General features: G+C 40.8%; 1 protein-coding gene across 8 annotated transcripts in view; it reads right to left on the bottom strand.

The window, feature by feature from the left end:
- The window catches only part of BBS9 (Bardet-Biedl syndrome 9), a 547,267-nt gene that overhangs the window by 96,865 nt on the left and 437,500 nt on the right, over nt 1-12,902 (bottom strand). For 2 of the 8 annotated variants that reach the window (XM_074988124.1, XM_074988122.1), the window contains one exon: nt 2,607-2,740. The exons of the other annotated variants lie outside the window; for them this stretch is intronic. In XM_074988124.1, the coding sequence (XP_074844225.1) occupies nt 2,687-2,740 (54 nt within the window). In that variant the 3' untranslated portion in view covers nt 2,607-2,686. Of the gene's footprint in view, nt 1-2,606; nt 2,741-12,902 lie in introns of those variants that run through there. 8 annotated transcript variants of the gene reach the window in all.

A 12,902-nucleotide genomic window follows, 5' to 3' on the forward strand; every position in this document is an offset into this window, starting at 1 on the left:
GGAATAACAAGATGAAGTTATCACTGAGCAGTATTTTTAATTTACCTATTTTGAAGGGAGTAAAGGCATTAACTTTATGCCATTTATTAATAACTGGTATCTTTTCAGTAGTTTTTAAATATAATAGGAGTAATTCTGACAGGTGTAAAGAAATAAGTAAAGTTGGGAATAGCAAAATTAGATAGGCAAACATACAGAATTTTCTTAAAAAGTAGGGATGGTCAGAAAAATGACTAAGAAATAACTCAAGAGAGTGCGGGACATATTTGGTGAAAAACTTGTATCAAATTTATCATAAACATATTCTGTGAAATTTTGCAGAAAATCCCTCCTGCTATGGATGGGTTTTAACAACACAATGGTATATGTTTCTCTTTTCTAAAATGAATATAATGATAACTAGTATTTGTAGATGTATATCATGCTTTACAAATATTAGTCATTAAATAAATAAGTAACATGCTCCTTTTGCAAATGGGTAAACTGAGACATAGAGATACTCTTTTAAAAAATAGTCTCTTGTTTTTCAGTTGGATTGATAAAAAAGGACAGAACATATGCAACTGCAATTCTAATACAGGAGTTCTGGGAATCTGCAGGTCACAGCACTTCTAAAACAATCAAATTATTGTTAATGTCTATCAGTAATAAAGGTGCTGATCAAAAAAGGACTGCATCGTTCCCAGATCTGTGCTTAATCTACTTAACCAAGTGACTTTTCAGGTAACTTAACGCCTACCACTAATACAGACATTTTTATTTGAAATTGGGCTTTTAATTTTTCATAAATATTGCATATGAAAAAAATCTCATTTTAAATTTCATCACAAAATCTAGAATTTTTGCAAAATGCTCTCATTTTTAATCTTTGAACTTGACCAAAAGTAATTTTGGAGGAAAAAAAGAAAGCCTGCTCCATCAGCTGCTTTTTCTCTACTTGTTATTCACTCATATCTGATTACTCATGACAAAAATAAGTTTTCACAAGTTGTCACTACTGAAGCAATATGCAGTACCGACAGATAAACAAGCTGGATTTTCCACATCATATAAAGTCTCATTAACAAAAATATCAACTATATTCTGATTTTGGGTATCTTTATTACTAGAGGTGATACAAGGCCCAGCAAGAAACTAGGCTTAAGTTGCAGACACAGCAATTAGAAATAGCCTTTTTTTAACCTGAAAATAAAATTAACTGGATGTGGAAGATTCTTTTAGGATCACTCCAATACCTAGAATCATGCTAATGTATAATTCTTCTGATGTATAAGAGGGAAATTTAACTTTTTTTTAAAGAGAATTTATGATTGGTGAGGAGGAAGGGGGTTGTTGGTTTGTTTTTAATCAACCTGTTAATGAATACCTGCTGCTTTGTTTCAAAACCACACTTGTTCAGAATCTGAAGTCACCATCTGGTGACCATCGAAGTCAGGCATTACAAAAATAAATTAAATTAATCTTACTGTGCAAGAGAAAGAGGATGAATTCGAGTACTTTCTGAAATAGTTTCTGCCACATAGGCCTCCTCTTACCTGCTTTTAATAATTTTCTGACCGAGAAGAAAGCAGAATATGATATGAGGATGATGCTACCCTAAAACCAACAGTATAGAGAGTTCTCTTATAATCAGAGGCAATATCTTGACTTGGCTCTTACATCAATAGAATGTCTGTGCTTGTGTGCTGGCCACATGGAGACTATGGAACTGCAACAGAGCTATGAAGCAATATCCAAGGGATCCATTTATATGTGTTTTTGAAGATGAGACAATTTATTAATATGAGAATCCACGGGGTGCACAGCAGTAAATCTGTGTGTGAAATGTACACAATGAATCTGTGTCAGGAAAAGCAACTAAATGGTTGTAATATGTACAGTCTGACAAATGGATATCTCAAAGCTGCTACAGCAGAACAGAGTGCCAGAGATATGAATCAAAAACTGAATTACAACAATAAGAAAACTATTAGCTAAAAAGCATGAAAATATGAATTAATTCAAGCCTCTGTTATACTGAGTTGTTTTTCAAGCTACTTTATGAGATCCTCATGTCTTATGGTAATAGTCTTTGGGATAAACGACGTGAACTATGTATCATGACCACAGAGAAAAAAAAAATACATCAAAAGACCAAAAAAAAGAAGGTAAACTTGACTATATCCCACTTATAGCCCATAAAGTAGATCAGCACTAACTTTCATTTCACTACTCCCAAAACCTCTAAATGTCACAGAAAAAGACATTTTCACCACCTGTGCCTCTCAGCAAAGCTTTAACAACAGAAGATTGCATTGATTTAGCCTACTGCTAAGACAAAAATATTTAACATTAATAACACATTTAAAGAATGCCCTTGTAGTTAAGGAACCAGCCGGGTATTCAGAAGACCTGGATTCAGTTCTGGCTCTGCATAAGCTGTGTGACCTTGTGCAAGTCACTTCTCTTCTTTTTGTCTCAGTTCCCTTCCCCCAAATCAGAGATAATAAACGTTCCTTTTCTCACAGCATTCTGAAGATTAACTGATTACTGTTTGTGAGGCACTCAGATATTACTGTCTGGGGGACTTATGAGTAGAAAACAGATGTCAAGTATGCTTGTCAAAACAAATGAGCTAAACACATTCTGTGATGCATTATCCTTCATTGTTGAAGCAGTTCCTTTCACTCAGGGATGTCCTTAGGATTTATGGGCCTCTATGCAGTAGTATTAAACTGGTGCCTCTATGCCCAATGGCAGCCTGTGGGGAAAAGGATGAAATTTTTTAAAGATGTGATTTTAAGATCCTGTAGATTAACACAGTAAATTCAGAAACTGACTGTGTATACCTGGGGTTATCAAATGCCAGTTAAAAGGCTTCATTACCACTTGAGTGGCTCTTTCACAGGTTCAATGTCTGGGAGATTTTTCACTTTTAAGTTGATTAGAGCCTCTTCAGAGGAAGCAGAGCTACAGAGCAGGGCTAGGGAAGAGGTAGGTGGGTGAACATTAAGACTCAATGGCGTCCCAAATTTCTTGGTGTGCTACACAGCCATGTATTTTGCCTATGGGTAAGAATGGTGCTGCTTCTGCTCATCACTTAAGTTAATGCTGTCTCAAGGTAGAGGATGATGATTTCTTGAGGTTCCTTCCAGCCCTACACACCTCTGAGTGGTCTGGTAAACTGGGGACAAGCAATGTGCATTTTAACGTTGGTAAATGTTAATGTATACATATAGGAATAAAGAATATAGACAGAGCCTTGTACAGATACAGAAATGTGGATCTGCATCAGCCAGGCTCAACTCCTCATCCAATCTGCAATCCAGATTTTACTTCTATCTGCACAACAAATCTGGAGAGAAGGGAGCACAAATGAGGAAGCAGGGAGCAGGGTCGTGCAGGGAGGAGGCAGGCAGCACGAGAACAGAGTCCTGGGGCCCAGGCAGCAGGGACCCAGGGACACGATTCCGCAGGTCAGTGCTCACCAGGCACGGAGAGAGGGGTGTCACAGAGTGGGGAGATCACCAGGCCCTGCACCCCATCTGCAGCCTCAATCAGCAGGTAGAATAGAAAGTTTATTAGTCAACAGGGACACAGTGTGGAACAGACTTGTCAGCAAAGAAACCAGAAGCAGTCAGTACAATCCATCTTGGGGAGAGGAGCCCAGGGGGGTCCCTGAGCTGAGGCCCTGGCCCCGCTTCATCCTTATCCATCCAGATGAGACTCCCTCACTCAACAGCCCGGCTCCCTTCAACCCAGCCAGGCCCCTCCTCCTTCCTGTCTCCTGGGGAAGAAAGGGGTCACCTGGTTGCCTATGTTACAAAAGCATGGAGGGCCATTGTCTACAGGTGAGAAGTCATCACAGTGAAACTCCCATCACGACTATGCACTGATGCTGTGCCTAGGGAAACTGAAGCACCCACCTCAGTTTGCTACAGAACAGTAGGAAACACATGCAACCTAACTAGGGGAATAAAATCTTCAGACATCCCACTTCATCATGACAGGACATGCAGGGAGATTTAGGATGAAGCTTTTTGAACCCTCTCCCAGGCTCAGGGCTGGGGCAGTCCTGCCTGGTGATTCTGTCTCTTTTCTGTTTTGTTTTGTTTTTTTTGAGAAGAAATGGTATTCTGGGCATACCCTGTTTTCCTGGAACAATCAAAACCTAACCTTGTTAAGTTATGCTAAGATGAAGCTGCACACTGAATTTTGTGGTCCTAGTTCTTACTGTTTAGGAGTTCTTGAATAGACAGACTGACTCAGGCATAGACAGACAAATGTTCTCAAAGATATAGTACACTCATCCCTCGCTATATGAGCACAATTGGTTCCTAACTTTTTGCTCATAGGTGAAAACTCGTAAGAGGGACACTAAACTCCTATTAAAATATGTGTAACAGTCTCTGATTGGTTCCAAGTGCTCGGAGTGGCGGCAGGTGGGGCTGCTTTTGAAAGGTAAGTGAACCTGGGGTTGTGGGGGGTTAAAGGCTGGGGGCAGTTTGGGGACATCTGTGGGAGGGAGAGTTAAAAGATGGTGGCGAGTGGGGTGGAGTGGGGGGCAGGGTTCAGGCTGCTGCAGGTTGGGTCTGTGAGGCCGGTGGGGTGTGAGTGTGGTGTGTGTTAAGTCTGTGACAGTTTTGGTCTGAGGGACCACGGGGGTTAGGCTGCAATGGTTCGGGTGTGCGGGGCAATGGGGGATTTAAGTTTCGGCAGTTCGGGCACACAGGGCTGGCAAGGGGTTTAGGTTGCGGCGGTTCAGGTGCACGGGGCCAACGGGGGGGGGTTAAGTTGCCACAGTTGGAATGTGTGGGGGCCAGTGGGGGGGGTTTAAGTTCTGGCGGGTCAGGCATACGGGGGCCAGTAGGGGGTTCAAATTGTGGTGATTCAGGCTTGCGGGGGCTGGCGGGGGTTTAAGTTGCAACAGTTTGGGTGGGTGGGGGTCGGTGGGGGGGTTAGGTTTCAGCAGTTTTGGCATGTGGGGGCTGGCAGGTGGTTTAAGTTGCAGCAGTTCATGTGCACAGGGGTCAGTGGGGGGTTTAAGTTGCTGCAGTTTGGGTCTGCGGGGGGGGGGTCAGGCTGCAGTGGGTTGGGGCTGCGGGGAGGGGTAAGTCTTGTATTAGCAGGGGGAGTTCACTCGTCCAGTGAACAAAAGGTCAGTATATGCGTCCCTCGTTTAAGCAAGTCCTAGTAAATAAAGTACTTGTTTAATGAGGGCTGACTGTATAGTACATATAATATATGTAGAAGCAGATCTTCAGATGGTATAAACTGTTACGTCTTCAATGGCGATTAATAATTTACACCAGCTGCCTCTGAACCTCTAGCCACATCAGACTCAGATCCTGTGTCACCCTAAAGGTGCTGCAAAATCACAATGCATACAAGAGATCTCAATCCCAAGGAAGGAAGTGTATTTAAGAGGTCAGACGCACCAACTCTATAGGACAATGGAGCCTATGCAGTCTACAGAACATTACAGGTAATGGAAGATTCTTTTCCCTGTAACAGGTGCAGAGCTTGTGTCTGAGGCAAAAGGCTGAAAGGCCTACTCCTCTAAATTCTGTTCTGTCCTGAACGTAAGCAGTGTTTTCAGTAACCGCATGTCGAGTATGCTGAACTTTTGTCCATCAACTGATTTAATGTGATAGTAAGAGGTGAAAGGTGACATATTCCCTATAATCCCATGGGAAACAGATGCAAATGAAGACTGCTGAGAAGTTCCTGGTATTCACAGTATGCTGCCTTAAACTCCAGAAGAGCAGCATTCACAGAAGTGCTGAGCTAGATGCAACTAAACCAATTTTCTGCAGCAACTAAGACCTTTCAAATACCTTTCTCTGCTCTTTACTATAACAACAGATATTTGTGCTGAGAATCTCCCTATAGTGCCAGTACTTGCTCTTGGACTACTACAGTTATACACAGATGTAGTAGTTAGTGCATTATAAGTACCAATCATGGGGCAAAGAGACAACAGCTAACAAAATAGAATGTCAGCATTTTAAATTGTTACGTCTATATTGTTCATTCCTTTACAACAAGTTATTCTGAAATATTGAACAATACTATACTTAGAGCTGACGCCATGTCTATATTGAAAATTCAATTAATCCTTCTTTATAAATGATGTAACAATTACACAAATATAACATTATATATTGTGTGAAGGATGACACCTGGGAAGCTATTTTAAGAACAGATTCCTCTCAGCCCACCTTCTCCCCAAAAGTCAGAACAATTAGAACTATCATTTTGTGACATCTGTGCAGGCCCAAGGCTGGGAGGGAATGGGGCAGTTGCCCCAAGGTCCAGCGATTTAAAGGAGGCAGGAGCTTCCAGCTGTCACCACTGCTACAGTTGAAGTTGTGGTGGGTGGAGGCTTACAGCTTTTAAAACACCGATGAAATGCCACTCCACATGGCTCTGAGGACTGGGGGAGTCCCAGCACTATGTTCCAGGAAGCATTGCCCCAGCCTTGCCTCTTCTGGCCCTGCTTGCAAGCACCCATCCACATACAGTAATCCCCGGTATGCATGCTTTTGATTTGCGCTTCACTCGCATTAATGTGAGTTAAGTGCAAATTGAAAGTGCCCCAGTCCCTGTCTCCCCCAGCTGGGGGAAACAGTGGAGAAGCTGCGCCTCAGCAGTTCTCTGCCTGCCTGGCTCCCCCAGCTGGGAGAAACCGTGCCACTGCATCTGTCTGCCCACCCGGCTCCTGCAGCTGGTGCTGGTCTGTTTCCCAACTCCTGCCAGTGGAGGGGATCCAGGAGCCAAGCTGCCGCCTGGTCCATGCCTCCCCACCACTCACTGGAGCCAGGAAACTGACCAGGACTGGTGCCCTCATTAGTTTCTTCACTCTCCCATGTTGTGCGGGAAACCTGGCTTATGCAGGGGTTGCGAGAATGCAACTCCTGCGTAAATTGGGGTCTACTCTATTTTGCCCAGGGGCTTGCAGCAGCTGTCAGTCCCCTTGCCTTTGTTTGATCGACAAAGACATGGGATTGTGCCTTCTCAGAAGGATCAAGAGATAGTGAGGCTGGTTTTGTACAAATACATACATTTTCCCAAATCCCTTAAAGCATCTAGATGTGTGTTTTTACTTCTTTGTAACATATAAAGATTCATGTGCTAAAAATGAGAGGACTAAAAATGTACTGGCAAAATAACTTACTTTTAACACCTGTGTCTTTTTTTTTTCAAGAACCTCTTCAAATTCCTGCTTCCAATTCTATGCAAGTGGCATAAAGTCTAATGTCTAAACTAGTGAATTCCAAACAAAGGCATTTTTTCCATCTCCCTGACAATATGCTTCTGCCTCTTAATTATTATTGACAAATACAAATGTAGTGGCTAGCACAGATTTTCAAGGGGTTTTGTTTTCTCCATACATTTTTAGATATTGTTCTATCCTGAATGTAAGTGGTGTTTTCAGTAGCTGCATGTCAAGTCAGCTGAACTTTTGTCCATCATCTGATTTCATGTGATAATAAGACTGTTTGCTAAACAATGAAAGGCCATTATGTACTAGCTGTTCTTCCTGTCTTAATCTTTGATGTATTCAGAATGTGTCAAAACCTTACTTCAGCTCTCCAGAAAAGTGCCGTATGTTCATCTGTCTAGCCCAGTCTGTCCGCAACAGCAAACGGGGGAGTGGCAGCTACTAAAGTCAAGTTCAAAAGCAGGTCAGAAAGTAGATCTCTGTAGTAAGCAGTCTGTTGGCTACTAGAAAATTCTGTTCCCATTAGGACAAAGGCCATAGCTGTACCTAACTCAAAGATGGCTTTTCATCACCTTTTCAAAACCCAACAGCAAATAATAGTTTAAAAGTGATTACGACCCAGCATTGGACTAAAGTGGATGACAGAGGTGGGAAAAAGGGTGGTCCCCCAGGAAGTAAATCTGATCTCTCTCAAATGGGTGTAAATCAGAGCTACATCATCAAGATCAGGGATGTTACACCACTGCAGAGCTTTTATGAGCCCAGAATCAGGGTCACAGTCTTTAGAGCAGAGCAGTAGGTAAAATGCATCAGAGTGCACTCTGCCATTTACTCCAGAAAAAGCTACAAAAGTCTCTCACCAGCTCTGAAAGGAACCATATTGTTTCACAGCATAAGCCAACAGACGTGGCAAATGTGTGCTGATATGCTTGCCTTGGGGAGAAGGTTAGTCACCATTACTTCTGCCAGATGGATTCAAACACCATTTTAATCAACTGGTTTGTCAGTGTGATTAAGTCATTGCTGGTACAAAATGCTTTAATCTCTAGATGCCTCCAAGGACAATTAATATGCCCCCATTCTATTGAATAAATGGCTATTTTACCATGTGAAAATGATAACTTTCATTGTTGTTGCTGCCACAAACTGGCTAATCATTCCAGCTGCAAAGCAGAACAAGGAAGTAACCAATTTAGCCTTCTGGGTTCAGTTATAGCTGCTGTAGTCTCCAGGGTAAAACAAAACAAACTTTGACTAATTTTCAGTGCTATTTTGTTATTGTATATTTGGACTGTGTTAAGGAAAACTAGTATGAAGCTAGAAAATATCTTATTGTTAGGAAACCCGAGAAAAAAATTAAATAAAATAAAAAAACCCCTCAGGACTGGACAAGTGAAAAATAACCAACTAGGTACTTGCTAGGTGAGCTGCACTTAAACGGCACTGAACAGGTGAAGAATTGTATGTTTTGCTTATGTCCTGCTAAATTCACCCACTGGCCCAGGTTGGCAAGTTGCATCCCATATGGCACTTTTGAAGAGTGTATACGTCTATGATTACATTTACATTGCAACCAGGGGTGTAACTTGTAGTTTGTGCAGACAAATTCACTCTAGCTTTAACTTAGCTAGCTTGGTAAAAATAGACAAGACATGCCAGTGCAAGCTAACAACAGGGGTCAGGTAAGTTTATTTCTCCCATGCTGAAGCCACACTCCCATATCCTCACTGCTATTTTTGTGTGGTAGCTAGATTAGAGCTATTGTGGATATGTCTGCATAAGCTGAAAAATCACACCTCCCCTTTACAGTATAGCTATATCCATCCTTTGTAATATTACTACTACTTAGTATTTATTTAGATCTCCAACTGCATTCCAAAAATGGTTCGTGCTACCATTCTCAATTTCCAAACGGGAAAAGTGAGACACTAAGAGGTCAAAGCTAAAATTTTCCACATGGACTTCAGATTTTGAATGCTCAACTTGGCTTTCAGATATACTACATGCTAGCTACTCCCACTGACATGAACAAGAGTTCTGAGTGCTTAGCACTCCTGAAAAATCAAGCCCAAAGTGTTTCTGAAGTTTGTCACCACAAAACTGAGGTATCTAGTATTAGTTTAGTGGAAAAGTATGAAAATGCTGGCCTATGTAATTGCTTAACATCATACAATGGCACAATGAGAGAGGTGGAAACAGAATCCAGGTCTCATGATTTACAGTCTGCTGCTCTAATTTCAGAGGGGTATGTTAATCTGTATCAGCAAAAACAACAAGGAAACCTATCACACCTTAAAGACTAACATTTATTTGGGCATAAGCTTTTGTGAGCAAAAACCCACTTCATCAGTCTGCTCTATTCTACCAACTGTTCTTCCTGCAGATGGTCCTGAGTCACAAAAGTAAAGACTTGACTTTATTTTTCAGAATTTAGTGATGTTCTCATCTGGAGATTTAGTTTGGCTTGGCTGATAATAAAGTTAGCAAGTTGCCCAGCATTTGGATGTGAATTTTCCAAATGTCAGTGCTGCTTACATCTGGATTCTTCAATATACTCTGTAGCAGGTATTCTCCCTCATGTGCAATTTGTGGCATTTCTGCCTCTTGGTGAAATTTTCAAGAAAAATTGAGTAAGAGGCCATTTTTTTAAATTTTAAACTCAGATTATATATACTTGCCAGTCAAGGTGCTGCTCCATATGTTAACCATACAATAGAATTACAGCTAGTCTTGGGGAGAGAGAGGAACAAAATGTTTACAGTCAATCTTAACTGAACATTTAAAAAAAACAAAACAACAAAAAAAGCAAACCTCCACTAATCTCCTTTTGACTTAAAAAGGGCAAAACCAATTAAATTTGAGAAGCAGTCTTCTGGCATAATCAAGGTGAGAGAGACATTACATTTTCTTTATTCAAACTTTTATGCCATATTAAAGATAATTTCCATCTTATTCTTGTCTGTCAAAGATATATTATTTCAGCAGTGCCGATACAAAAGGACTTTTAAAAATGTGAAGATCACAAATCTGATCACAATTAGGAGGAATGAATGAATGAATGTGTAGTTCATTTATTTTCCATATGCATCTAATCTGGGAAACTGACTTACTCTTTTGCTTTTCAGGCTGGATCCAGTTCAGTTTTGCATTTGAACTATTCTGCCTCACCCATGCTTGACTAGAGATAGCCAAAGTTCACCAAGGCTGGAGAGAAAAACTCTACACAATAAGGAGGCACCAAGCTCATCTATTATAACATTAAATTTCTATTCAGAGTTGAAAATCGATAAGGTCTTGCCAATTTGTTTTTAAAAATGCTTAGAAATGTATAGTATGGATATAATTTTACACTGATAATCTAATAAATATAACAAACAATCAACTGTTAGAGGCATTCACGGTATCATTCCCAGATTAGACAGTCATGTAATTGCGCTCTGTCTCACAATGCCAATAAGCCACAGGGAAAATTAAAGCAGGACTGGTTCAGCATTTGCTGGCAGGAAAAAAGAAAGCACTATACAGGCACCAGCGTGAAGAAAGATAAGTGGTAACTTCAAACCAAAAATAAAAATTATAGGCTTCACAATCTAAATGTTCCTCAAAAGAGAAATAGATTGAAAACAAAGATTCAGACTGCATTCAAATAATCCAAGTTCAGCACATGGTTGGGTGCTGTATCATGGCTACATGTAGTTATCAAGATTCCTAAAAATTGCGCAAGCCAGTTCTACACATCACTCTGTAATTACAGGTTAGTGTACATGTGCGGAGCAATGAATTTGGACAGAATGGCAGACCCCTTTTTGCACATATCAAATCTTTGCTGGTTTTTAAAGCAAATGGTTTTGATTTCTTTTTCACATATTACATGTATGTGTTTAGCTGATGATTGTGCCATACATGCAGGACATGTTCTAACTCAATACCAATGGCTTTATACTCAGCAAATGGTATGTCTGTCTCTTTAAAACGGGTGAATATATATATATATATACATATATACATATATACACACACATATATATATATTCCATTGAGTATGATATCCTTACCAAAGATCAAGGAAACGAGAACAAACTTATTAAAATGTAGATATATGTTCGATCATCAGCAAAACATCTTATGAACGAGAAAATACAGAAAAATAACACCAAGCTTTAACTTTCATTTTATTTAATTATATAGTATCCTATACCTGTATGGTTTCTTTCAGAGGATCAATGACTACAGAAGCACACCATAAATCATATACTGAGCCTGATTCTGATCTTATCTTTGCTCTCATAGAGCTGAAAAACCAAGGGCCACTTAAGTGAATGGAGTTTTGCTGGAGATACACAGATGTAACTAGAGTAAAATCTTGTCCACTGATATAAACAGAACTACCACTGATGTACACCTGTGAGTGAGTTTCAAAATCAGGCCACCTGAAAACAGAATCACTGCCAGTGGAATGTACCTCTCTCTCAGGGTGGAGAGCTGTGTCTTACTTTTTCCATCCATCAGAGGAATAAATGTTGTTATGTGCATGTGCAGATGTGCACCGCCAACAGAAACACATGCTGAACACTTAGGATAGCTGTGGATGCTCAGCCAATAACCTGGGCAGCACCTGAATCTCTCCCAGGTAGCTGCCCAAGCACTCAGCCTACAGGGGATACTGGTGGACAGTAGCATCTAACTAGTGCATTACATGAAGCAGAACCACTGAGGGTGGAGAAAGTTGGAGTAAACCCCTCCTACTTAAAACAGCATTTTTCTCTGCCAACCAGGAGCAGTTTGGGGATGGGGGGTCCTCATATACATAAGAATGCCATATACTAAATGTCATGGTACTCATTTTATACAATTCACAACAGCGAAGGCTAAACCGCCTCACCCAGGATTTGAATCTGAGATGTCGGAGTCTAGTTATTTCAGAACTGACACTTAGGCCCTTGAGTTGCCTCTTTGTGGTGCTAGTAAAATCAGCTACATATTCCAGTGGGTCATAAGGAGGCTGACTCATTCTGGCAGTTTACATTCCGTACATGAGTAACTTTCCCACTTACTAAAGGAAACCCTCCAGATAAAGAAACATGCTAAAGAAGTGTCATAATCAGAACCAGCCTTGCAATTTCCAGGGATCTGCAATACTAGGGCAAAATTTCAGCTTTTTTTTAAAGCAGGTTTATAGCCCTTCCTTCACTAAAATAGCCTTGTGACCTAAATTTATTGCTAGAATTGAAAGTTTATTATTGATTGTTCCTAAATATTATCAGTCATCCACAGTTCCCTCTCCCGCAAAAAATTCTTTGAGATTATAAAAAGTCATGGGCACAGGTCCTTTGAAGTTCTGGAAAGATCTCACATGAGCATCTCACAGTGAGGCTCAATTAATTAAAGGCCCTGAACAGTCAAAAAGGGGCTTCTCGATTAACATAGGCTACATCTAAACTACAGCGACCTTTTGAAAGATCTTCTGAAAGATATCTTCCGGATCTTCTTTCACAACAACTTGGCCACACAGAAAAGTGGACCTATCTTTCAATCTGCTCTCTCAAAAGAGCCATCTGCCCTTTTGAAAGGGAGCAGACATACAGCCCCGGCTGCTCTTTTGAAAGAACGGGACAGAAATGCTAGAGACGAGTCGGATGGCTATCAAGCCCTTCCAGGAGCTGCAGCCAGACACTCCCTTAAAAGGCCCTTCCCAACC

This window comes from Carettochelys insculpta, chromosome 2 (genome assembly GCF_033958435.1).
Source record: "Carettochelys insculpta isolate YL-2023 chromosome 2, ASM3395843v1, whole genome shotgun sequence".
Taxonomy (NCBI): domain Eukaryota; kingdom Metazoa; phylum Chordata; order Testudines; family Carettochelyidae; genus Carettochelys; species Carettochelys insculpta.